This window comes from Rattus rattus, chromosome 9 (genome assembly GCF_011064425.1).
Source record: "Rattus rattus isolate New Zealand chromosome 9, Rrattus_CSIRO_v1, whole genome shotgun sequence".
Lineage (NCBI taxonomy): Eukaryota > Metazoa > Chordata > Mammalia > Rodentia > Muridae > Rattus > Rattus rattus.
This window is the reverse complement of record NC_046162.1, coordinates 71,243,085-71,268,320: the sequence shown is the minus strand read 5'-3', so window position 1 is coordinate 71,268,320 and position 25,236 is coordinate 71,243,085. Positions and strand designations below refer to the sequence as shown.

General features: G+C 49.1%; 1 protein-coding gene across 1 annotated transcript in view; it reads right to left on the bottom strand.

The window, feature by feature from the left end:
* Positions 1–10,627: 10,627 nt before the first annotated feature.
* Positions 10,628–25,236, bottom strand: part of Cacng5 (calcium voltage-gated channel auxiliary subunit gamma 5) — a 42,384-nt gene continuing 27,775 nt past the window's right edge. Inside the window, exons 2-6 of the mRNA XM_032913740.1 lie at positions 20,064–20,315; positions 18,633–18,719; positions 17,522–17,662; positions 13,868–14,013; positions 10,628–13,557 (exon numbers count right to left, since the gene is read on the bottom strand). Coding sequence (XP_032769631.1) covers positions 13,300–13,557; positions 13,868–14,013; positions 17,522–17,662; positions 18,633–18,719; positions 20,064–20,259 — 828 coding nt within the window. The 5' untranslated portion in view covers positions 20,260–20,315 and the 3' untranslated portion in view covers positions 10,628–13,299. The remainder of the gene's footprint in view (positions 13,558–13,867; positions 14,014–17,521; positions 17,663–18,632; positions 18,720–20,063; positions 20,316–25,236) is intronic.

Genomic DNA, 25,236 nt, shown 5'->3' with positions numbered 1-25,236 from the left:
CAGGAGAATCCTTGAGGCTGGCTCAGCAAAATGGTAAGCCAGTTTCAGGAAGACTGTTCAGAATATAAAGTAGAGAGAAATCGAGGGAGGCACCTGATGCTGGCCTCCGAGGAGAGCCTGCATGCACAAACATGTACATACTCACACACACGCACGCATTACGCACGCACGCACGCACGCACGCACGCACGCACGCACGCACGCACGCACGCACGCACGCACGCACGCACGCACGCACGCACGCACGCACGCACGCATGGGGGGGCAGGAGAGGGAGGGAAGGAGGGGGGAAGGGGAGGGAGAGAGGGAGGGAGGAGAGAGAGATGGAGGTTCTACAGAGGGCTTGACTAGGATGATGAGTCGTCTCAGAACCCCAGCACCTGCAGAAGGCGAGACTATAAAATTTATAAAAATAAGTTTAAAAAAGTTTATAAAATAAGTAGTTTTCAGTTAGAACTAGAGATAGCCCTTGAGGGTGAAGCTGCAAACATTAGGGCTCGTTTAATGCAAACATTAGGGTCTTTTACAGCACCAAAGCTACAAAGGTAGTCTATTTTCAAAGTCAGAGCGAAATCAGGAGACTGGGGTGACTTGAGGTAGAGAAAGAATGTCAGGTATTGGAGGCACCTGACACGAAAAGGGCAATGGGATATTAGGGACATCAATCACAGGCTGCCTGGGACACAGGCATGGGGACATCATGCAGCATATGGGATCTATTGAGATTGAGCTGTGGCTGTTGAGTTGAAATGTGGTGGGCAAGGGGAGCATCATCCTCTTAGGGAAGTATCATCCACTCAGGGGAGGACGGCCCACTCAGGGGAGGACCGCCCACTCAGGGGAGCACCGCCCACTCAGGGGAGCACCGCCCACTCAGGAAGCACTACCCACTCAGGGAGCACCGCCCACTCAGGGGAGCACCACCCACTCAGGGGAGGACCGCCCACTCAGGGGAACATCGCCCACTTAGCCTTTTTAACCTCCCTTTCCCTGCATTTACTTTTCTAGGGACCCCTTAAGAATATCTGAGGATACCCAGAGCCCCTGTGGCAAAATTGAGCTGGTCACATATCCATAACCTACCATCTTTTAGCTGTGTGACGTTGGATTCCTCACTCAGCCCTTCTGTGAGACAAAAGACAACGGTGTGCATAGTTAGGTTAATCATGGGCACAGGGGGGCCTGTCTAGTGCCTGGCTCCTCAGCCCAACCATGCATCCCACGTGAGGTTATAATCAGCCCTGTTTGTGTCCCTTGTCATCTCTGAGGCCAGAAGGCAGTGAGAAGGCCAAGGGGACACACAGAAACAAGAGATTCTGTGTGTGGTCCATTCCTGTGACTGCCAGCAACTGCAGTAGGCTATGCAAAAAGCCTGCTGATCTCAAGAGCAGTCCCACGGTTCCCGTGACCATTTGCTGCGGGTGGTGTTCCTTGGGAAGCAAACGACGGGAACAAAATGCCAAGCTGACAGATCTTGGGACAGTGTCTTGGAGTTTAGCCCTAGAAAATGGACAGGTGGGAAGGCACAGCTCCCAAGAGGAGAGCCTAGCAGAATCCAGACTCTATCCCTAGGGGGCGCTATAGGCTGGTGGACCTTAGGTTCCACCCATGTGGTCTGTCATTGGCTGGAGGCTGTCCAGGGAGGACTGAGGTTCACAAAGGAAGGAACTGCTTGCTGGCTGAGGGTTGTCTACTGATTGCTCTCCCAGCAGCCAGCTAGAAGTTGGGGTGCCAAAACCCTCACTGTGAGTTCCCGGTACTCATGATGTCTACCAAACCGTGGCAATAATTGTTAGCATCTTCACCGTGGCCTCTCTGCTTGACCGCGAACTTCCTAGGGGGCAAAGGGTGAGCTTGACTGTTCTTGTCTTCACTCCCAGCTGAGAGCAGGGGCTTGGGAAGGTCCTCTTTGGTGGCCACATGCCCAATGGCCTAATGGCCACCTTTGATGTGTATCCTCTGAGTATCAAGCTATGTTTGTAGTACCTACTACAGAGGCCTGGGAGGAAGATGGAGTATCAGATCACTGACCACCTGAGGCAGAGAGAGGAGCAGACTATGGCTGTGAGGACCCCGTGAACTGTCCTGAGCAGACTGCTGGGGTATGACAATCGGATGTGTTACTGAAGTTACTTCTTCTTGACCTTCCCGTCTCCTGGGTTGGACTTCCTGTTCTGACTCCCAACTTGCCACAAAGCCAGTTTATGCTTGAGACCTGCCCCTCCACCCCACCTGTACCAGTTCTCCTTCAGAGAGCTGCTCCAAGCAGGGTGGGGTGGGAGTGGGGCAGGGCAGGAATGGGTCAGGATGAGCAGGAGGCAGAGAGATTCCTAGAGCCCTCATGGTGTCACAGGCAGGTAGGCACAGGTTGGGAATCAATAATCTGAAAATCCAAAAAGAGTTTGAAGTGCTCCAAATTGGAACACCTTTGAAGATGACAGAAAACTGTATACCTGACCTTGCGTGGCTGTTACCAGTTGAAACTGGTTTCTTTACTACCATAAAAGGTGATAAAATGTCACAGACCAAGGCCTTTGCGTGGCGTGACACACATTGTGTTTGGTTTTTGTTTTTGGTTTTTTTTTTTTTTCTGATCTTCGCTTGTAGAGTAAAAATATTGCTGCAAATGTCAATTGGGTTCTGTATAGGTCACAGTGATAAGAAAAGGTGTTTACATTTATCTATAGCCCAGCAAACCAAACTACTGGGGAAGCTGGACTGTGTGAGCGTAGAGTCTTTAAAATATTTTTAATTAATTAGTTAACTGTGTGTGGCAGGGGAGGGGTTGGGGGTGTGTGCTGTAGCACACACGTGGTTGTTGAGGACAGCTTGTGGGAGTTGGGTCTCTCCTCCCATGTGGGCCTCAGGTTTGGTGGCAGGCGCTGTTGCCCCCTGAGTCATCTCACTGGCAGGAAGATGGAGTCATTCAGAGGCATGACTGACTGCCAGGCGTGGTCTAAGGAACAGAAGGGCACCCCCGTGAGGTCTGGGCTAAGGAGAAGGAGCTGAAGTTGTTGGGAAAATATTAGAGCCCCAAATCTCGACAAAACTACCTTCAGGCTATGAGTGTAAGATTATATCTAAAGCAGAAATGGATTTTGTGTTTGGGTCTGGATCTCATCCCTGAGGTGTCTCGTTATGTACACGGGAATATTCCAAAATCTAAAATTAAATCTGAGATTCCCAAACGCTTCTGTCCCTGAGCACTTCAGAGAAGAGATATCAGGCTCTGCATTGATTGGAGCGCTTTCCCGAGGGGAGGAGTTTGAGGGATGTCAGCCAGAGGAGCATCAGGGACAAAGAGCAAAGAGCAAAGGTCAGTCAAACCCTGGTCTCCCTCTCTCTGAGTTAAGAGATCGAGTCAAACAGCTTCTTTTGGATTCAATGTGCACATGGGTTAAATCAAGTTCTATATGCATTCAGTAGGTGTTGAAGACATTGTATTTTCCCTCCCCCCATCATGTTTCCCAAGGAAACGGGGCTTTCTGGGAGTTGGTCTCGGGAAGAAGGAAGGTCCAAAGGAACAGGACAGGTGACAGCCCTGTATTTAAGGGGTGAGCAAAAGAAATGCACAGAAAGCTGCAGATTGAGCTACTGTACGGGGATAATTACGGCTGCTATTTTTTGCACGTTTGTTTAACAATGTTAATTCTGCGACAGGCTGGTATTATAACATCTCTCCCACACAGAAGCGGCTTTAGTTCCCAGTCACCAGATCCATTTGCATTTTCTCGGTAGGGTTTGGGGCCCGGGAAGCTGGTGACTCACTGCTGTGGTGGCTCCAGGAAAGGCTCCTCTCCCCCTGCAAATGGGGACTGGGAGTGGGGGAGGGGGCTAGCTCATGGCAATGTCGTTCTGTGACAGGGGGATCTGACCCCTTCCCAGCCTCCCTCGGTTGGCCTTTTCTCTCCTGGCTTGATTGATTATTCTGCAGGCATTCCACCAGAGCAGACTTTTGGAGAACCCGGGAAGTGGTTGTTTAATGTCCCTGGAGCACAGGGCCAGAAAGAACAGCATGAGCATTCATGAATTGGAGACAAGGTTTAGGAGCGGCTTCTGGGGAGAGCCAGCAAAATGTCACTACTAGACACTGCTGGACGCAGCTCGAATGCCTCTCTGCCGGGGACCTCATCTGTTCACATGGGGGTACAGAACAGCTTGGGGACCAAGACGTAGAAACCAGATTTAGGTACTGGAGCTTTTCAGACACTGTGTCCCACCTCAGAAATAAAGGAAAGATGATGTTGGCACATCGCCATTTTAAAACCACTACGGAATAAGACCGAACTCTGCTTGTTGACCGTAGGTAGAAGTATCACGGGCCCCGTGAAAACGTATTAGTACGTGGATCTGTGTCCAAGGAAGTGTCTAGAGTCACGTGCTAGTTCACGGGAGATAGAAGGAACAGAAAACTAAAATGACCGACAGCATGGGGATCTAGCCATAAAGCTCCAGGCTGCGGGTCACTCTGCAGACAGACAGACAGACAGACAGACAGACAGATGGGACGGACAGACAGATGGACAGATGGACAGACAGAGGGTAAAGAGGATGATCCCAGTGACAAGGAGGAATGCAGGAAGCAGGACCAGGTAAGGTAAGTGAAACAGCCACGAATGCATGTTTTAATAACTGAAGAAGTCAAATATTAGCGTGAATACTCAGTGAATTATCTATATTATTATTATAGCATAAAGTCATATGTCTATCACGCATAAAGCTGTGGTGCCATCTCCAGCACTGCCCCACCCCCCCAAATATCTTCACTGCTTCCCATGTGAGGTAGAAGGCACCCACATTTCTTATAGATACACAGCGAACTAGTCGCAGGGGAAATGACCTGATTTTAAAACTTTGCTCCTGAGCAATCTGGACATGGTTGAACATGGTTGGTCCTCCTTGAGGCTGAATGAGGGACAGGAGAGATCACTGTGCTGCCTTTGCTACCAATTAACTTTTGTGAATGTGCAGTATATGTGTGTTTGCTTGTATGCACATGTATGTGAGGGTTAGGGATATGTTTGTGTGCAGGTTTGTATGCATATGTATGTGCAGGTGTGTGACTGTATGTGGAGGTCAGAGGTTGACGCCGGGTATCTTCTTCCATATATTTTGAGGCAGGGTCTCTTGCTGAACCCAGTGCTCACTAATTGACTAGGATGGCTGACCAGAGAGCTCTGAGGATGCTCCTGTCTCTGACCTGCTCTACCCAGCATTAAAGTTATGGAGGTATATCACTGTGCCTGGCTTCTTTCTCGAGTGCTAGGGAATCTGAACTCAGGGACCCATGCTTGTGTGGCGGGCACATGATTGGACAAGCTACCTCAATAGCCCCGCCCCCTTCTATTTTTGAGCAGAGTTTGAAGGTGTCATAGCAAATATCACTTTTAAAACAATAGATTTCTTGCATACTTCAGGCTTTGGTGTCACACTGATCTAAGCCTTCAGTTCTTGCTCCGGGGACCAGCTAAAGGACGCTTACACTTCAGACTGTCCCTTACCACCTCATCCCTTTCTTTCCTGTCTCTGGGCCACAGGACTGGCATCAGTTCAGATATCCAAATAGGATCCCAGGTCTTCTATGGTGAGCTACGAGCTCTCTGAAGGATGGGGGTTACTACTTAATCGCTTAACTCCCCAGTGTGTCCCCCACTATAAGATTTTAGGTAGAATAATGCTCATGGCATGGGGTTGCTGCAGGTATCGGATTGACACAAAAGAATGCTAGGAAGGCCGAGTGCTTCTAAACTAGGGGACCCTGTCCCTGGACAGATGGCAACATCTAAATGCTTGGGCTGCCACAGTGGAGGAGGGATGTGCTTCTAGCACATGGTGGCTTGAGACATTGCTGAATAATCTGTTTACATACAGAGAAATTTCAGGCCAATATATCAGCGTTCCTGATGTTGGGAAATTCTTAGTTGTTTGTGTCAGGTAGGTAGGCAGGGGGAGGCCCAACCTGGGCTCATGGGATTAGAAATCAGACTAGGGTGTAATTCAGTGGTATAGCATTTGCCTATGATGCACGAGGTCCTAAGTTTAAACCCAAGAGCAAATGATACATAAAGAAAACAACAGCCCCCACTCCCAAGCCTCCACTCTAAGGCAAGGAGGCTGTCTGGTTATGTCGAGCATACGCAGGGTTGTGCTGTGTTCCTCTCCCTCCTTGGTCTTGTTCAAAGGCATGACTGATCACCAGGTCTGCAAGGGCAGACAGAGGCTGTGAGTCAAGGTGAACCTCAACCCGACAGAATACTGATTACAGCATTGACGCCAGCCAACTCCTAGAGGTGAGCCACAACAGCGCCTGGCCTCTGGATCACACCGTGTTGGTGTCTGTCACTGGGATTTTCACTAGGACTTGGGTATAAGGCAGGGATGTGCACTGTGGAGTATTTGACAGGGACCATAGGGATACTGAGCAAGACAGAGCATCGTCAAAACACTACTGGATGCAGAGCACGCATGCGATGAGCAGTGGAAGCATCGCTTATGGGGATGAAGATCTATATGCAAAGAAACCACAGTACCAATCCTAAAGAGCATGGAGCCCAAGAGGTTAGATCAAGCGCATGTGCATGTTGCTCATGGACAGCGGCTGGGAAGGAATGAATGGAACACTGGGAGCCAGGTCTCGGGAGGACCACTGATGGGTGTGTACTGTGTTCTGGAGGGCGTGCTGAGCTCTGATTCTGCACTCAAGCACCAAAATAGTGTCTTAGTACTAATTTAATGATCACGAAAAGAAAACGGGGCAAATTGCTGAAATGCTGCGGACCATTTTTAAAAAGTTAGCTTTTTCCTTTTCCTTCTAATTGTGGAAAGAGTTCATGACTGAAACTCATGTTTATCGACACGGGATCTTGTCCCGTAGTCCAAGGTGGCCTGGAACTTGCTGGGTAGCCCAGGCTGGTCTCACACTTCCATCCCTTGTGTCTCAGCCTCCACAGTTCTGGGGTTCCATGTGTACCCCAAACAAGAATGTGAAGCATCCTCCCAAGGGAGCAAGCAGGAAGAAATTCCTGGAATGGGTCAAGGAAAGAAGCGGTGACAATCTACAGGATTGTCACCATAGAAAGGAAACGAATGAGGAGAGTCCTAAAGGGCCAGAGAGGTTGTTTCTATGGACTCTGGCCACAAGACATTGACACCCTCTCTCCGTGAAGCCCCTGACACGTACATTCTGATGACGGGGTGTCCAGCTACCCAATAGCTGCTGCTGTTCTCTCCCTGTAGGACTCCTGGGTACCTCTTGGGAATTTCCCATCATCCATCTGAGCTGGGGGATCCAACTCAGATTGAATTGGTGAACCAAGATGCCACGTCTCACATCTTAGAGTGGTTGGGTCAAGTTCATTAACATCATGCTATCTTTGTTTGTTTGTTTCTTTTCTTTATCCGGCATAGTTTTTTTTTCTTCTTCTTCTTTTGGTTCTTTTTTTTTCGGAGCTGGGGACCAAACCTAGGGCCTTGTGCTTCCTAGGCAAGCGCTCTACCACAGAGCTAAATCCCCAACCCCCGGCATAGTTTTTAAAGACGCTTTCTTGAAGGAATGGAAACTTCTGTCCTGCTGAGGATCTGCTGACACACTAGCCTGACCAGGTGTCACGAGAGTGGGTGGGCTTTCACCTCTGAGTGGCTTCAGCCTGGAAGCTTCCGATTTGTACTGCAGCCTTTTCAATATGGTTGATGTCATGAGTAGAGATGGCAGACGAGGTGTTGGGAGGCTCGGAGGGAACTATGTGTCACCCACTGTTCCTCCCCACTTAATGAGACCTCTCCCTCCCTTGCTGATTATGGAAAAAGATACTTTTGCCAAGCTGCGCATTTAGAATTGCAGATGCCAAACTCTCTCGGGAGTGAAAGAAAACTTGCAAAGCGTTGCAATGATTACCAACTCTGAGTAGGTGTGTACCGCTCCCCCAACGCCTCTGTGTGTGTGTGTGTGTGTGTGTGTGTGTGTGTGCGCGCGCACGCATGTATATTCATCTGTGGCAATCAGAGGTCTCCACCTTACTTTTTTGGAGACAGGATCTCTGACTGAACAAGTTAGTTAGAATGATTGGCCAGCCAGCAAACCTCAGGGATCCTTACCTCTGAGATTACAGACAGGCACCACCATGCCTGGCTTTCGTGTGGGTTCTGGGGATCAAACTCAGATCCTCATACTTCATTGACAAGAGCTTGATTGAGCTGTCTCCCCAGCCACCAAGTTTCTAAATCTGTTAAGAAACTTTAGGTCTCACAGTCCTTCCACACGTAGGACGAAATGTGTGATCATGCCTACAAAAACCTACTAGGAACTATGTCCTCTGATGAAGGCTTCAGGTACGTGCTGATGGTAATGTGGTAATGTCTGGTGATACCCTCCTGTGGGAGTGGAAACTGAAGTCACAGTGGCTTAACTGACGTTCACAAGAGCTTGTGTTGGAGTTCACAAAAGTGAACCCTTTATCAGGTGAATGACAAGACAGCCTCAGAGATGACCTTGATGTTGAAGGCATTGAGGCTTTCTGTGGACTTCGTAGATGATAACTTACCTGGAATCTCTCATGGGGCAGTTTTAATTTAGTCTCCACCATTTTATTAATAAACTACAACTTTTTTTTTTTGGTTCTTTTTTTTTTTTCCCGGAGCTGGGGACCGAACCCAGGGCCTTGCGCTTCCCAGGCAAGCGCTCTAACCACTGAGCTAAATCCCCAACCCCCCAATAAACTACAACTTAATCTGAGATTTTTTTTTCAATTTTTGCTGTGTTTGGGATTTTTAAATAAAGATTAATTTATTTTTATTGTATATGCATGAGTGTTTTGGTCTGTCTGTGTGTAAGTGCACTCTGTGTGTGTGTGTGTGTGTGTGTGTGTGTGTGTGTGTGTGTGTGTGGTACCCTGGAGACCAGTAGAAGGCACTGGATCATTCAGAACTTGAGTTATAGACCAATGTGAGCCACCACATGGCTGCTGGGAACTGAACTCAGGTCCTCTGCAAGAGCAGCAACTGCTCTTAACCACTACGCCATCTTGCCAGCCCTCATGATGGAGTTTTGGAAACAAGAGACAGCACCATTCTCATCCTTGTTGTTCTGAATCTGAAACGGTGTGGGGGAGACTTTGCGAGGGTGGATTTAAAGTAAGATTCGACTGAAGTTGTGTTTGCTCCGAGCATGGTGATACATGGTCTCTTTATGGCCCCAAAGCCCTCAAAGCCTGGTTAATTAATAAAAGATGAATGCAAAATGAATTATTCAAAAGCCAGCCGTGGAGGTTGGCTAGTTCTATACTTGGAAGTCTAGGACTACAAGGTCACCTTTGAAGATCTGTTGGCCCTCCTCAGGACTGGGTGTCCACTCTTGGCCCTTACCTTAGGGGAAGAGCATCTTGGCTCTGGACTGCTTAGCACTTGCAATCCTTGTCCTCAAGGCAAGCTGCCGCTGGATCCTAATGAGGAAGAATGGCTCTGGAGCCAAAGTACTGGCTGGGCTTAAGTTTGACTCCTTGCCCATTGGCACAGCCTGCCTGAGTGAGGCCAGTGAAGGCCGAGAGAGAGCAAAGATGACCCTGGAAACTTTGACCTCCTTGGTGGCCTACCCGTCCTCTTTTATCCTCTCTTGCATTTTGTAAGAAATCCCCAAACAGACTTGTAAGGAGGTGGGCAAACTCCATCAGACTTAGGTCCAAGTCCTAAATCCTAGGGTGAGAGCTCTCTGGGGGAGCTTAAGAGTATTTGGGTATCTAGAACGCCATTCTTGAAACCTAGGGTATGTCATGACCTTGACATAATTTGGAAGTTGTTTACTGATACACCCCACACCCCGGAATAGCCTCTGGATCTCGGGGCTGGGAGAGCATGGGCAAAGCCAATCATGAAGTGATATGTTATATTTCCAAGGTGGTTACTACAGTAGGTGCCAACTCGTGCTACAACGGAAGGCTGTCTTCTCATCATCTCAATCTCCTCATCATCTATGTTCCTACACTTAAATCTGGGTGGTTTGATGATGATGATAAGAATGATATGGCTCCTGCCTGTCTTGTGGATGTCCCCCTCCTATCCCAGCTCTCAGGCTGTGAGAAAATCATGTACACAGGTGTCCCAGCCAATAAACCTCACCTGTTGCCTGCGGGGGAACAAGGAAGCCTTTGAAATAACAGTCGCTGCTCAAGTTCAACTTCCTAGGAGACCCTGAGCAAGAACCACCTGAGGCCCAGCCAACCTGCTCAAACAGTTGTGACGTGATTACTAACACCTTAAGTTTAGGGGTACGATTTCTTATATAACAGTAGATGGTCATCCTGTTTCTATAGCCAGAAAGTGGATCTTGAGTATGTGGCCCAGAATTGTCCAGTGGGACATGAGGTGAGTCTCTGGGGCTTGCTACTGAAGACATTTGTTGTCTTTGTCCCTAGGGAAGACAAAAGAAGGGGGTACCCCTACATCTCTATTGGTGCTGTTGGATCTCCCATATGGTACTTTATACCACCCTCTTGCTGCCAACCCAAGCATAAAGTTAGTTCCAGAAAGCACCACCAGGAGATGGCAAGAATTGGGTTTATACATTTGAGTGTGTGATACAAATATTTTTTTTCTTCCCCACCTCCAAATATTTTGATCAAGGAAAGACTAAGAATAGTTTTTGAAACCAGTTTATAGATGGAAAAGAAATGATGATGGTCATATGTGTTGATACATTCTCCAATCCCCTCGTGGGGAAGAAAGGGACCCAGAGCCACTACTATGGTAAGTGTACAGGACCCGTTCCAGAGTGGGAACACCCTTGGACTTGACAGCTCAGCCTCAAACTGGGAATAGCACGCTCTAACAATACCACACTCCATAGTCAGCTTACAGTAAGGAGGGAATAGATTCTTCCCCACGTGTACACAGGCAAAGCGGGCACAGTGATAGAGACGTGCTTTAGAGAGAGAAAAGTACATTGCAGGTGTTAATAACATCGACAAAAGTTGTAGCCAAGCACATCCAAACGCCTGTCCAGCTTGAAAATGCCTCTCAGCCGTCTCCAAACAGACTCCAGCAAGCAGACTCCAGCAAACAGTGGCGAAAGCGAACGACGGCCATTGTGAGGTGAGGATGGAGCGGGAAGCCAGGGCCAGGGCCTGCCAGTCGCCCTCGGCTCACAGGCCGATACAGAAATTGGCACACAATAACAATGTGGACTGGATCGCTGGAGGTGTGGGTGTGGGTGCGGGAAGGATGCATGGAAGCCATCTTAGCTGAGCTTCTCGGAACTGAAGGGGTTGCCCAAGCATTGAGTCAGGGACTGAACTGAGAGGCAAGAATGTTCCTTCCACTGTCTGTGAAACTGATGGATCAATCTACAAAGCAATCTGCACGTTAGGGGCGGAGTTATGCCCTCTCCCAGTTTTGTACTCCGAGACCCCCATCTTCAGTACCTCAAAATATGAATATATTTGTACATGGGCACTTAAATTATATTCATAGTTATTAATCGTGATCATTGAATTTATTGGAATGAACTCTAACCCATACCTGATTTTAAATTTCTTGAGACCGAGTCTCGTGTAGCCCAGGTTAGCCTCAAACTAGCTATGTAGTTGAGAGTGACCTTGAAGCTCCGCCTGCTTCTGCACTCCAAGTGTTAGGATTACAGATGTGTACCGCCACCCCTGGACTCTACGGTGTTGGGGGTCAAATCCAGAGTTTCATGCATGCTAGACCCGAACTCTGCTGAGTTATCCCCCCAGCCCCTGGTGTGTCCTTTTAAGAGGTAATTTGGATATGAAAAAAAAAAAAAAAAAGCCTCAGGTGTACCTCGTGAGCATACAGCAAGAAGACCGCCATCTGTAAGCCAGGAGCAGATGCCTCAGAGATCAGTCCTCTGACAACTTGATCTTGAACTGCTGGCCTCCTCCATGTTGATTGAGTCCGTGTCCTCCTGTAGGCACCAGCTGTGTGGTTTCCGGTGCCATTTGCCAGAGCTTGCAAGTCGCCCGCTGTGGCTTTGTATATTCGGGTATATTTGGCATCTTAAAGAGAACGAGGCAAGACGAAACCCAGCAAAAACACACCGCATAGAGAATGCCACCTTGACTTGCCTCTCAAAACTCTCAGGACGGACAATGGTCCGGCCGAGCTGACACCCGGAGAACTATGGGGGTTTCATGGTCTTCTCAGTAGTGCTTGCAATTTCCCAGCTCAGCGATTCCGTCAGGAAAGCAGTTGTCACATTGTCTGGCATCGTGGAGGCATGTGATTTGCCCACATATGCCATGAAACCGGGAAGCAGATGCTTCCCCGTATTCGGATTAAGTTGGCAACCCCCAAATGTTCTCAGGCATCCTCGGCAGAGCAGCTGGGTCATCTGGAGTCTGGCTTGTTTGGGCTCAAAACGCACTGCGTCATCAAATCGCGTCATCAAATGCAGCTCACAGCTATGGTGGTACAGAAACCTGTCTACACGATTCGATCTTAGAGAATTGGATAGAAATATGGTCCCTGAAAAGCCAGGGACAATGCCCCCAGGGTTGGACACAGTGCTTGGCGCTCTGAACACAAAACCGTCAAATTCTTGAGTTCTCATTATCAGTCACTTCTTTGGGTTAAGGCATCAAAAGACCCCATGAAATAGCTTGTCGAGGGATCGTGTGTATTAAGACATCTTCTGCCATTAACACCTTTGTGACATCATTGGCACTGCTGAATACTTATCTTAGTCCCTGACCAGGGCAGCTGTGTTCTGGAAGGATGAAAATCGGGAATGGTCCAGAGCCTGGGGGCGGGGTGGGGGAGGCAGTGCTACACAGAGAGATGTGTTTTGTGGATGACATAAAAGGAACAGTCGGCTTGAGATTTCTGAGCCAGTTAGATCACTGGAGCAGAGTCACCTTTTGGTCTCACAGTCCAGCTCATGGATGGAGAGCCAGGCTTGGAGGCAAGCCTCCAAGTCTGGCTTTGTCTGTATCGGAAACTTGGCAACTCCAGACTGACCTTGGCTAACCCGGAAGTGCAAGAACAAAACTCAACTAGAACATAGGCATCTTCCGGCACAGCACTGCATGGGCTGCTGTGGCTTCCCAGGAGCCCGTGGCTATGATTGGCACTCTAGAGGCAGGGCTTCAGCCATGCTCTCAGCCAATCAGCATGCCTCTGACTCCAGTCTCTGATGCCCACCGAAGGAAGAGCTAGCTATTCTGGGTGTAGGGAGAGGATGTGGTCAAGTAACAATGGCTAAGCAGGGAACAGCTTGGGCCTCGGCTCAGGGGGAGAGGGAAACGCTGTCGAGCCATCCAGAGTTCAGGTGGGGAGGACGCTAGGGCTGGCTCAGCAAGGAGATGATGACATCTGGTCATAGTCTGGGCACTTGAGCAAAGCTGGGTAGTTACTGTTCATCTGTAGGGAGGCATCACTGGAGATGTCCGAGGGGCTGCGGCCCCGGATCCAGGCATCTGGATGCAGAAACTGGCCAGAGTAATCAGAACAGTTGCTCAGCCGTGGCCGGTAGAAGCCTGGGTGGGGTCTGTACATGTCCTCAGCAGTATACCTCTTCATAAACAGATACACAGACATCACCCCAGCACTCTGCAGTGAAAGAGAAGCAGAGGAGAGCTCACTGATGGGGGGAAGGGGGGTGCTTCTTATAATGTCCCGGCTGTGTCTTCCTGGGACACAGCCACGGACCCTCTCCAATGGGAGGGCCAGTGCGAATGCAGCAGGAGTGGTCCCTGGGAACCTCCAGGATAGAAGAGACCCAGGAAAGCCAGGGAGGGGGTACATTCTAGGGAAGAGCAGTTGAGTGGATGGGGTGGTCCAGGATGCTGTGGGATGCTTCCCTCCTCCCCTCCAGGTAGGGCAGTGCCAGTCTGGCACAGGGTAGAATGGGGCAGGTTACCTCTGTTAAGAGGAAGGAGATAGCAGCAAAGGCAAACGACCATCCATATTTGTAGTTGAAATAGGTCTCTGCATCCTTGGTTCTGTTGAGCATCTCGTCATTGATGCTGGAGATGTACAGCACCAGGCCCACCACGAGAGAGAGGCCTGGATGAGGGAAGGGGAGGGAGGGGCATGCTCAGCCTGGAGTTTCAGATGTATTGCCAATATGGTACCCACTGAGAACAAAGCCTTCGATTTGGAGTTCAAAAATGAGCATGATTCCCCTCCCCCACCCAATTGACTCTGTCTACACCAGCATCTTCTAGGTGGTGAATAGGTGCAGGCAGAATCTCCCTATCCAACCACTCTCCTGAGCCAAGACACAAGCTTAGTGACTGAAACGCCTACCTCGGTCACAAACACCCTCCTGGGTATCCTTGTTCACTGGTCCTCCTCCAGGGTCCCGCTACTATACTGTCCTACAAAGCATTGCTATGACCCTGGGGTGTGAACCCTGAACTGCCATGTGGATTTTTATTAATCTAAGCACTAAGATAAGGCTCTTCAGCTGGGCCCCTAATCCCTGTCTTCAGCAGGGGGTGGAGCATATCTCTCTGGACTCCGCCAGTGTGGCCCGGGGCCTAGGTAGACCGTCTGGATACACTGTGCATCCTCTCTGAGATCTGCAGCCAGGAGATGTAAGGCAAGCCAGTTCAGATCCTAGCCAGCAGCGAATCAGGAAGCCATTGGGGCCCCGAACTCCAACTGCCACTGTGTACACGGCTGCTTCAGGCAACAGTTTCATCCATTAGCGAGTGTAATTGAGTCAAGGCATAATTAATTACTCTACGTCGGGCTGTTATTTCATTCCATTCGCATTATTCTATGAAACCGGGCCTCTCCAAGGATGGATGTTAAAGGGAGACAGGTATGATTCAAACCTTCCTCTGTACTTATCTCAAGCGTGAGTCACTGCTGTCCCCAAATATCCCTCTGTTATGATCACGAGCCCACTTCATGTCTATCAGCTCCGTCCTAGACTTAAGATCTTGTGATTCACTCACGTTGGAGTCTCAGGCATCCTGATCTCCAACCATCTTGGCTGCTCTAGAGTTCACACAAGGAGAAGTGAATAGCTTGGTCTCCAGTTTGTCCCTCTCTGGCTAGGTGGAAAACCACCGTGCCATGTTGGGCCGGTGATATTGCAGGTGTTGGATGGGTGGAGTAGGGCAGGGAATGCACAACAGGTGAGCAGAATAAAAATTAGATGGGCAGAGGAGTCTCTCTCTCTCTCTCTCTCTCTCTCTCTCTTTCTGTGTGTGTGTGTGTGTGTGTGTGTGTGTGTTTGTGTAAGGAAAGAATGAGGAAGAATGGTTCTAGGGAGTCAGATAATCTGTCAGCTGGCACAAAGATTATGCTGACATGGAAATGGGGGAAAGATCCTAAAAGAACTGGTGAGACAGTTGGTGGTAAGGATGCCTATGCCAGAGAACCATGTTTTATTCTCATTTATCTTTTCATCAATCTTTCCATTCATCCATCCACCCATCCATCCATCCATCCACCTACCCATCCATCCACTCACCCACCCATTCACCCACTCACCCATCCATCTACCAACCAACCAACCAACCAACCCATCCATCCACTTATCCACCACTCACCCACCCATCCATCCATTCATCCATCCACTCACCCACCCACCCATCCATCCATCCCATCCATCCACTCCACCCACCATCCACTCACCCACCCACCCATCCATCCACCATCCATCCATCCACTCACCCACCCATCCATCCATTCATCCATCCATCCACTCACCCACCCATCCGCTCACCCACTCATCCACCCACTCACCCATCATCTACCAACCAACCAACCTATCCATCCACTTACCACCACTCACCCACCCATCCATCCCTCCATCCACCCACCTATCTACCCACATACCGTCCATCCATCCACACATTCATCCTTCTATCCACCTATCCGTCCATCCAGCCACTGTATCTATCCATACATTTCAAACCACCTACTCATCTTTTACCTGAGAATCAACTCTTAGACCTCTTTTCTAGTCAATTCAGGACACTGAATATCAACACCTTGAAAACCAATCCATTATCATTAGGGCACAGGTCTCGGTGGGTCACTGGGAAGAAAGCACCCATTTTATTCACCACATTCCTTTGCCTTCTCATAGAGTTCCCGTGTGTAAACTCATCACGATTCACACTTGCGTCCCTAGGCTGATCCCTCTCAAATCTTTGTCTGTGATTTAGGTGATTCTATGAGCCCCAGACCCTGACATCTGGCAGCGTCTAGATACCTCTCCCTTTATGCCACAATGGAAGAATCAAACTCCGTTTCCCACACTGATCATACAACCTTTGTGCAAAGATGTTTCTCTGTCTGTGATTCCTAGATCATGGATGTAACATCCACTCGATGTGCAAGCAAGCAAACGGCTCTCATCCTTGATGTTTCCCATGGGAGCCTGGTCCTGTCGAGTTTACCTTCTGAATGACACACGAACCTTCCCACTTTCTGTTGCAGCATCAACCCAGTTTATGCCACTGTTGCCCATCCCCTGTGCATGGTAGCTGGGGGATCAGCCCGGGCTCCTTGGCTCCTGCCTCACTTCCCTTCCTCACACTGTTCCTAACAGCAAGTAGTCTAACATCCAATTATGATGTCATTCCTTGGCTCAAATTCTTCTAAAGGCTTCTCATAAAGTTCCAGATCTTAAGATGGTTTGGGTGCCTCTATAATCTCACTTCTCAACACGTTTCCTCAGCCCCCGGAGACTCCAGGAGAGTTTCCCACATTTGATGCTATTTCTTCCTCTAGCCCCTTCCCTCCCTGCAACCTAAGTTGCCTAATTCCTATTAACTTTTTAGGTCAACTTCTCTAGTTTTTCTTAACCAGCAAACACCTTGTTCTGAATTTTAGCTATGTTCTCGGTCCCCTTGGCAGTTCCCGGTGCCTCCTGTACTGGTCCTCTCCACTCTGGGTTCCTGTTTCCAGTCTACATGTTTCTAACTACCATGACACTGACCTTTCTATAGTCAGTGATACAGAACACGGTCTGATAGACATCGTGACTGACTGACTGACTGAATGAGTGACTGAATGAGTAAATGAATGAATGAATGAATGAATGAATGAATGAAGTACAGCTTGGTGATATCCCATGAAGACATGTCTATGCTGAAGGGGTCTGATGAACTCAGAGTATGGGGTATGGTTAGATCATGAAAGCAAGGAGTCTCTGAGAGTGGCTGAGGATTAGGGATGAAGGAACCTTTATTCCAAAGGCGGATGCTTTTGTTTTCTACTGCCATATCCAAGAATGTTGCTCCTTTCAGACACAGGCATGAATGCTTACCAGCGGGAGCTAGAGAAGAAGTGTGCTGGTGTGTATTGTGAGGACAGCTAGGGCATCCCAGCCCCGCCCAGGGTGAGCCCATCAAGTCGCTTCAACTCTGAAGTCTCATGCACGGTTTTAGGAATGTCACACGGGTGGGTCTAAGGACATCAGGTCACTGGCTTCACTTGTTCTATGTCCAGTGTTGGATCACAGTTTTGAGTGGGACTTTCTGACACAGAATGGCTCAGGAGCTAAAAATCAAAAGCCCAGGGCGTGTGGAGATGGGGTAGAACAGCTTACCGGATAGGATAAAGAAGATACCAGAGACAAAAGCCAGTATGGTCCGGTGCGGACGGATGTGTCCGATGTTGCTCAGGATGAACCCGATGAACATGAAGAAGAGGCTGACCAGTGGGAACGGGGTGGCTGAGCGAATCATTTCTAATGCAGAGGGCAGAGGGACAGCCTGTCAGGCAGGCTACAGTGACCCTCCTTACTCTGTCTCATTCCAAAAAGTATGTTCCTGCAACGTCTACCAGTGGGTGCTCAAAGCCCTACTCCCACACGAGTGGCCTAAGGGTCTCCTGGTGCTGGCAGGACTTTTGTTTCCAAGGTAAGACTGGAAGGTCTGGGGTTGGGGATTTAGCTCAGTGGTAGAGCTCTTGCCTAGCAAGCACAAAGCCCTGGGTTTGGTCCCCAGCTCGAAAAAAAAAAAAAAAAAAAAAAAAAAAAAAAGAAGACTGGAAGATCTGACTTCAACTCCCACCACGTTCAGAGATTTGTCTCCCCTTCGGGCATAAGCTCGGGTCCTAGGAATCTATACTGCCTGTCTATAGGAGATCTGTGAGGTGCTTGGTCACATCACCCTGCCTCGCCTTCAAGAGAGACCCACCATTTCCAAGCCTACAGGGCATGCTCTGACTGTCACAGCAGACTGTGCTAGCCATAATTTAGAGCTGGCTTCAAGTCTGCAGGACCAGGGTGTTGGTTCTGTGCACATCAGGTAGTGAAGTATTTTGTATATCATGCATTACAGCTCTGTATCCAGAGGATCCCGGAACTTGCTTTCCCCACAGACCTAGGCATGGATTACATTGTAACATTGCAAGGTCACACTGAGGGTCAGAAGCCACTTTGATGAGGTTAAGGCCATAAAGTTAGTCTTGCCACAGTCCAGAGAGACTGCTTCAGTCTGGGGGTAAGTTCTCCTCCACTTCCTGGGGTCTGAAATATAGGGGCTCCAGTAATCTATCTTCACCCCAGAAAACTGAATGCGTAGGGCGAGTTCCAGTGAGCTGCACTAGTATAACCTGCTAAGGCCATTGAGAAGATTCTGGATGTCTGACTCTCCCCTTTGTCTGGCTTTCTCTGTCCCATCAGTGGCACGGGTTAGAATGCTCTAGACACTCACTTAGAACATTGACCGTGGATTCTGACGTCATCTGGGAGTTCATGGGCATCACATACTCTATGGTGAAACAGCGTCCTCGCTCCTCACCTGTGGAGACAAGAAATTATTGCTATTCCCAGGTCCTGCTCCAACATGGATTTGAAGTTAGTACAATCCAAGTGTTTCCAGAATCTTTGGGCCTGTGTCTCTGTACCTGGGCTGGGTAAAATCTCTAGGTAAGTTTTCATCCCTGGATGGTGGCCCATAGCAGAAGTGGGGACCATGTCTTGATGTCTTTTTCTGAAGTAAGAATGGAAGCAGGGGAAGGGGTCAATGCTAGGAGCTCTGTGTCCAGCGAACATCTGGTGCCATCGGTTGCTTTGACTAATGACGGTACGTGGCCATCTCAGATGCACGAGTGCAGATTTTGTGCAGTAACCTTCCACAGCCTTCCACAGGGTCAACCAGACCCTGGTGGCCTCAAGACTCTGCTTCAGGTTAAGCAGCGACAGATGCCACAGCATCTGGAGCAGTGGGAGATGAGATCAGAGTTGGATGCTGTTCCTAAAGCAGGCTCTACAAAATGACACAACATAGCCAGGCTGGAGCTGACCTTTCTGCTGTACCCAATCCAACTCTAGCCTGTCCACCGGAGCCCTAGCACCAAGATGGGAGAAAGAGCTGGGGGAACAAACCGTATCGCTTCTCAATGCACACACAGGTTCCAGGATCCCACAGAAGAAGCTTAAGGTCCGTACTGTGGTTATGCTGGTCAGAACAGCTTTCACAGGTCTCACAGGACATGGGGTGGAACCAGGCTGTGATAAAGGCCTCGAGGACAGGACCCTTAGTGCACCAACTCACTCGGTTCCAGAGAATCCCCAGTGAGCTGAAAATCTACAACCTCCCACACAGCTGGAAGGACGCACATTTGTGTTTTCTTTGTGGGGCCATTTTGCAAATGAGGAACAGGAAGCTGCTGAACCTTTCCTGTTCCTTAAGCCTGTGGATGTCAGTGAAGTAGAAGTCTAGATGCACTCGAGCTGCCAGACTCCTCACTTCCGCCGTTTGCAAAGTGGCAATAATAAGTCCGCCTTGCCGTTTCATCGGGAAGATTACGTGCGATCAATAACTTGAGGCACTAATGAAAGGCCTGCACAGGTGATTTAGATCTGCGAGGTGCCATTCAGTGCTGGGAGGCAGGGTGTGGGGAAGCCAGGATCGCATGGATCTTTTAGGAGGAAAGCAAGCCCCGGGTCCCGAGAGAGCTTGCTCAAGAGGACATTGTGAATCTGGGTCTGCGTTTGGGTCTGTGGTCTGGTGGCTGCTTGCACCACTGTCCAGCGGCAGTGGAGATTGTCATGGTGAACTGTCTCTGGGCACCTCCTGGGTGTCTCCAAGTAGGGAGTGACCCCCTTGGGCAGGTATTCCCCAGAACAAGACTGTCCTTACCAGCGAGGAAGCAGACCCGCCAGAGGCCCGAGTGCAGGGACATCTTGACCTCCGTGCTCTGGTTCTGGGGAAGGATTATGCCTTCTTCCAAGTACAGCCAGTAGTCCGTGCTGACCGCGATGCCCAGCAGGCCCAGGCCGCAGACAGCAAAGACACTGCTCAGCAGGGTCAGGGCCTTCCTCCCACAGGTGCTCATCTTCCTGGATGGTGACTGGGCAGCAAGGAGTGCTGTGTCACAGAGGGCAGAATGGGCTAGGGGGAAAGAGAGAGTGTGAGCAGGAGGTGAGGAGCGGTAGCTGAAGTCAGTCTGCTCTGGGTCAGTGGATGAGTAAGAACAGGTAGGCCACTAGTGTCCAGACCATCTTCTCTTAAGGGTGACCCTCTCCCTTTGCTCCTCGAGAACTCGCAGCATTCTCTTAAGGCTTCAGTATCTGTCCCCTTGTCTTCTGAGTTCCCTTTACTACACATGACCATTCATCTATCCGCCTATCCATCCATCCATCCATCCATCCATCCATCCATCCATCCATCCATCCATCTATCCATCCATCCATCCACTCCTCATTTGTCTGTCCATCTGTCCACATCCATCCATCCATCCATCAACCCTGATTAGATTTTGAGCCAATGTGGAAACACACCCCTGGGTATGCTCCTCTGGGTATGCTGTAAGGATGTTTCCAGAAAGCCTTAACTGGCCTAACAAGCTCTCCCTTAAGTTGCTTTTGCCATGCACTTTGTTACAGAAATGAAGAAAGTTACTGATATGCAGAGAAAGCTCAGAGTGTGACCTGAGCCCAGAAGAAGGCAGACAGAGCCACCTCTGAAAGATTTAAGCCTAGGGTGACAGGGAAAGGGTTGAACCTATCGCGATCTCGCCCCAAGGTTTCCATGGTGTGGTCACCAGGCATAGGACCCTAACAGGGGCAATGTCATGCTGAGATCTAAGCATACATGGATGCCAAGACAGCTGAAAAGCATCAGAAACCAGGTTTGGCTGTGAAGTTGAGGTCACCACACAGTATCAGGGGAGGGGACATTAGTGCTCTTTACCTAGAAGGGGCCTCTCAAACCCTGAACCCACAGCAGCAGCCCTACCCTAGTGACTGACTGTGGGAGAGCTGGGAGAGCCACAGTATGGGCCACATGCTAGAGGAGCGTAAAGTCTGCAAGATGGGAGTGTGGATTGGGGAGGCTCTACAAGCCTTCCTGTATTGGCTTTGACAAGGACGAGGAAGGTAAAATGCCAAGTCTTTCTCTATGCAGTGCGGTGAGGTTTAGAGCAATCATCCTGTGGAATACTCTGGGGGTGGGGGAAGGCATCAGGAGGCACTGTGTCTTGGTTTTGAAGAATTGCTTTGCATGACAACCGCTTTAGTTTCACTTACTCCACATTTCCCCAGACTTATTTGGCCACAAAATGAGGGCTCTGGGAAACCCTCTTTGGGTCTATGCTGCTCCTCCTCAAGACTAATAAGACCTGTTCTGCCTTCCCCCACCCCCGAACTGCTGGGGGATTAACTGCCACAGTGGACAGGACTGTAGTCTGCACAAGGCAAAGCTGGACCTGGTGCAGGGTGTTATTATTCTGTAACAATGCAATAATGCCCCGCTTTTCTCAGAGCAGACAGATCAGGGCATCTGAAATATGACAGCCATTGCCTGGCTGGAGCTGAGCGGCCAATTTTAATGTTAAGCTTGGCAGCGATGAGAACGATTTGGGTCTTAGAGATTTGGAAAGATGAAAGCGGAGAGGAGATTGGATCAGAGTCAGTAAAGCAAAGAATACAAGAAGAGGCTGAAGGTGACCTTGTCTGAGGACAGGACAGGAACGGGCCCTGAAGTCTGGAGTCTCCTCAGGCAAACCCCAAGGGTCTCCTGACCCTTTCTGAAGAACAGGGCAACCGTACAGCAGGTGAAAAGGCAACACTTTTAGCAATTGCTAAAGTATTTATGTGTTTGTTGTGGCATCATATCTATTTAAAAAATACCCACTAACTGTTAACTATAGCACAGAGAGCCCTCACCAAGCCTTCACGGTAGCCCATGAATAAGTACTTAACATTGACTTCATATCACAGACGGGGAAACTGAGGCTTCGAGGCGTCAAGCAGCCTACAGGATATCCTAGGAGGCAGATTGGATTGAAACCAGGTCTAATGCCAAACTCTGGGCCTACACTGTATGGTTTTCTACTGGAGAAATGAACAGGCCCAAGGAGTGTTGGGGTGGCAGAGAAACGCGAAAGGAGGGTGTTGAGGAATCTAGGAATGTGTAAGACATGGGTCTTTAGAAACTAGTCTAAGTGACCAAGTATTACATAAGAGTAGAGTGACAAATGATTTGGGGCTTCCTATGGGATGCCTCTGGGATATATAGCTTCTGGTATCATTTCTAGACCGCTGTAACTCAGCCCTTCTGATTCTGAAGAAGTACATTGTGAGCAACGAGGCTAATATCTCCCTCTACCCCCATGTCTGCCAGTCAGGTTCTAGAAGGTGGAGGGGCCTGAGATGACCCAGTCTGCTACTTCTGAGGAACAAAAAGTGCAAAATATCAATATATAGACCGATCTTTTAGGGGAGTTCTGGGGTTCAAAGTCAGCTTCTCGAGTTAGCTTTATAAAGGTGTTCCTCATCACACCCTCTCCCTTGCCTTGAGTCTGTGCTTCTGGTGTCTGCTTCTCTGTCTCCTGACTCTCGTCCCTCTACAGTCAGACCATTTTCCCCCTGATGGGAGAGGTAGACAATTTGTGTAAGTTGCTGCCACATGAGAGATGTCTACCTTAGAATGTTCAAACAAGACTATACCTTCAGCTTGCCCACATGAATGCTTCACAGACTCGGACGATGCTTCAGGTCATAAGGTTATGTGTGGTTTGTGTTTTTATACATTTCTATGCCTACATAGCTTCTAAAAGAACACACATTATTTCTCTAGCCAACAGAGGAGCAAGAAATTAAAGATTAGAGACATCAGTTCTCTGGTCCCTGCTGTCAGAAAAATGAGGGGTACTGGCTCACTCCTGTGTCAAGAATATCATGATGCAATGACATCCTTTAGAAACTGGGGCCCCTGGAGCATGGCGGTTTTGCACGGTTTATGATGATTACCGGTGCCATTACCTCTAAGTATTAGCTTGTTAGCGATCAGGAATTAACGGCCACTAATTATGATCCGTGACTAGCAATTAGAGAGAAATGTCTTGCAGAGATTAAATCACTAATGGTACATTTCCCTGCCCAAGCCAGTCATGAAAGACTCTGGGACTGAGTGCACAGGGACTTGGGGGTAGGTGAGGTAGTAGGTATAAAGGATTGTGGGGGGAAATGGATGGGGTTCAATTGGAGAACAGAGGAAAGTCAATCAAATGAAGACACCCAGGGTCAATGCCCAGCTGGTTCAGAGGAATGCCAGAGAGCTTCGATGAAGGGTTTGGGGAGTAGGGACTGTTGACAAGGTTTTGGAGCTCCTTTGAGCTGGTCAGCTGACTGAACACCGCTGTGGCTGGCAGTCAGCAGGACAACGTAGCCAGAAGGCTCCTGGTGGGTCCTGATACCCTGCCTGCTTTCTACTAGAATGTCCCCATTATTTTCCAGGGGAATTAAAAACTGACCCACAGGGGTTGGAGAGATGGGTCGGCATTAAAAACACTTACTGCTCTTGAAGAGGACCTGGGTTCTGTTCCCAGCACTCGCATGGGGACTCACAACAACCTGTAACTTCAGATTTAGGGGATCCACTATCTTCCGGCCTCTGCAGACATCAGGCATGCATGCAGGTGATGCAATTCCTTCATGCAAGCAAAACATTCATGCACATAAAGTAGAAATGAAATCTTTTTTGATGGTCATAAATTATTTGTTATTCTTTGAACTCACAGAGATCCACCTGCCTGCCTCCTGAGTGCTGGGGTTAAAGGTGTGCACCACCACCTCTTGGCTAATTATTCGCATCGAGAAGTGGGAACTGTGTTTCTTTTCCTTAAGTTTAGACATGTTTGTGACTGTTGTGATTAAGAAAGTACACAAGAACGATGCTATGGGCCTTTTGGGCCATGGGAAGGCACTGGATTTCCTCTGGAGCTGCCTCTGGGAAAGTAGCAGTCGTGCATGATAACCAACCTGAGGTCACCATGCTATAGAGTGGGCTTTCTCAACCTACCGACCCTTGGGGATGGGAAAGTATTTGCTGTGAGGGCCAATCATAAACATCGTAAGATGCTTAGGAACACCTTATCCTTCTATCACCAGACACCAGTGGTTCCTGAGTCCCGACTGATGAAAATGCTTCTCTACAGGGAAAACAAACCCCACCTCACTGGGACCCACTTACAGGCTAGCACAGATGCTGTGACTGACACTGGGCGGAGCTCCACACCAGTGGCCAGCATGTGCTACCTAACAGATATCATCAGCCCTCCTCTCTCACTTCCACAGCAGCCAACTGAATAGTTCTTTATCCTACAGAGAGTTGAACTGCTCTGTGTAATGACACTGGAAGTCTTCACGGTGGAGAAAGTGGCGTCTCTGAAGGGACAGAGGAAGAATATCCAAAGGGACACAGAGTGCTGCGTACCAAGCACATAGGGGCTCAGACAGGACCGTGTCTCCTGAAGCCTAGAGACCTCAGGAGCATCCTGGGCTTCTCTCTCTCCAAACTTCCTCTGTCTTGGTTGGAGACACCACCTTCCACCAAATGGTCAAACAGCTTCTGGCTGAGGAACTGCCTGCTGGCTCTACCAATCTCTCTGTTATGTTGTGGATACTCTTGTTAGGAGTTGAGAATTGCTGGGTAGGGATGTACTGTCCTTCAACAGAAAAGGACCCCAGGAGTGTGCTTTCCGAATTTTAGCACACTTTATTCTGCGACTAAGCCATGACCAGCTTGTCTGCCAGGAATTAGGGCTATGGAGTAGAGGATATAGAGCCCTGGCCAACCCCACCACAGTGTCACACAGTGTCCCTAAGCCTCACGGAGTGGAGGTTGATGTGTATTAAAACCCCTCCCACCCTTGGTTTGGTAAGAGGTGGTTAATCAATGGGTTTTCACAGAGATGAAGGAGCATTGTGAGCTAATGCTCATCGCCCATAGACGTCCAGCTGGGGTCAAGTGACCACGACTTTGTTGAAGGTCCAGCAGGATGCCTTATGAATGTTCTTCACTGTGACCT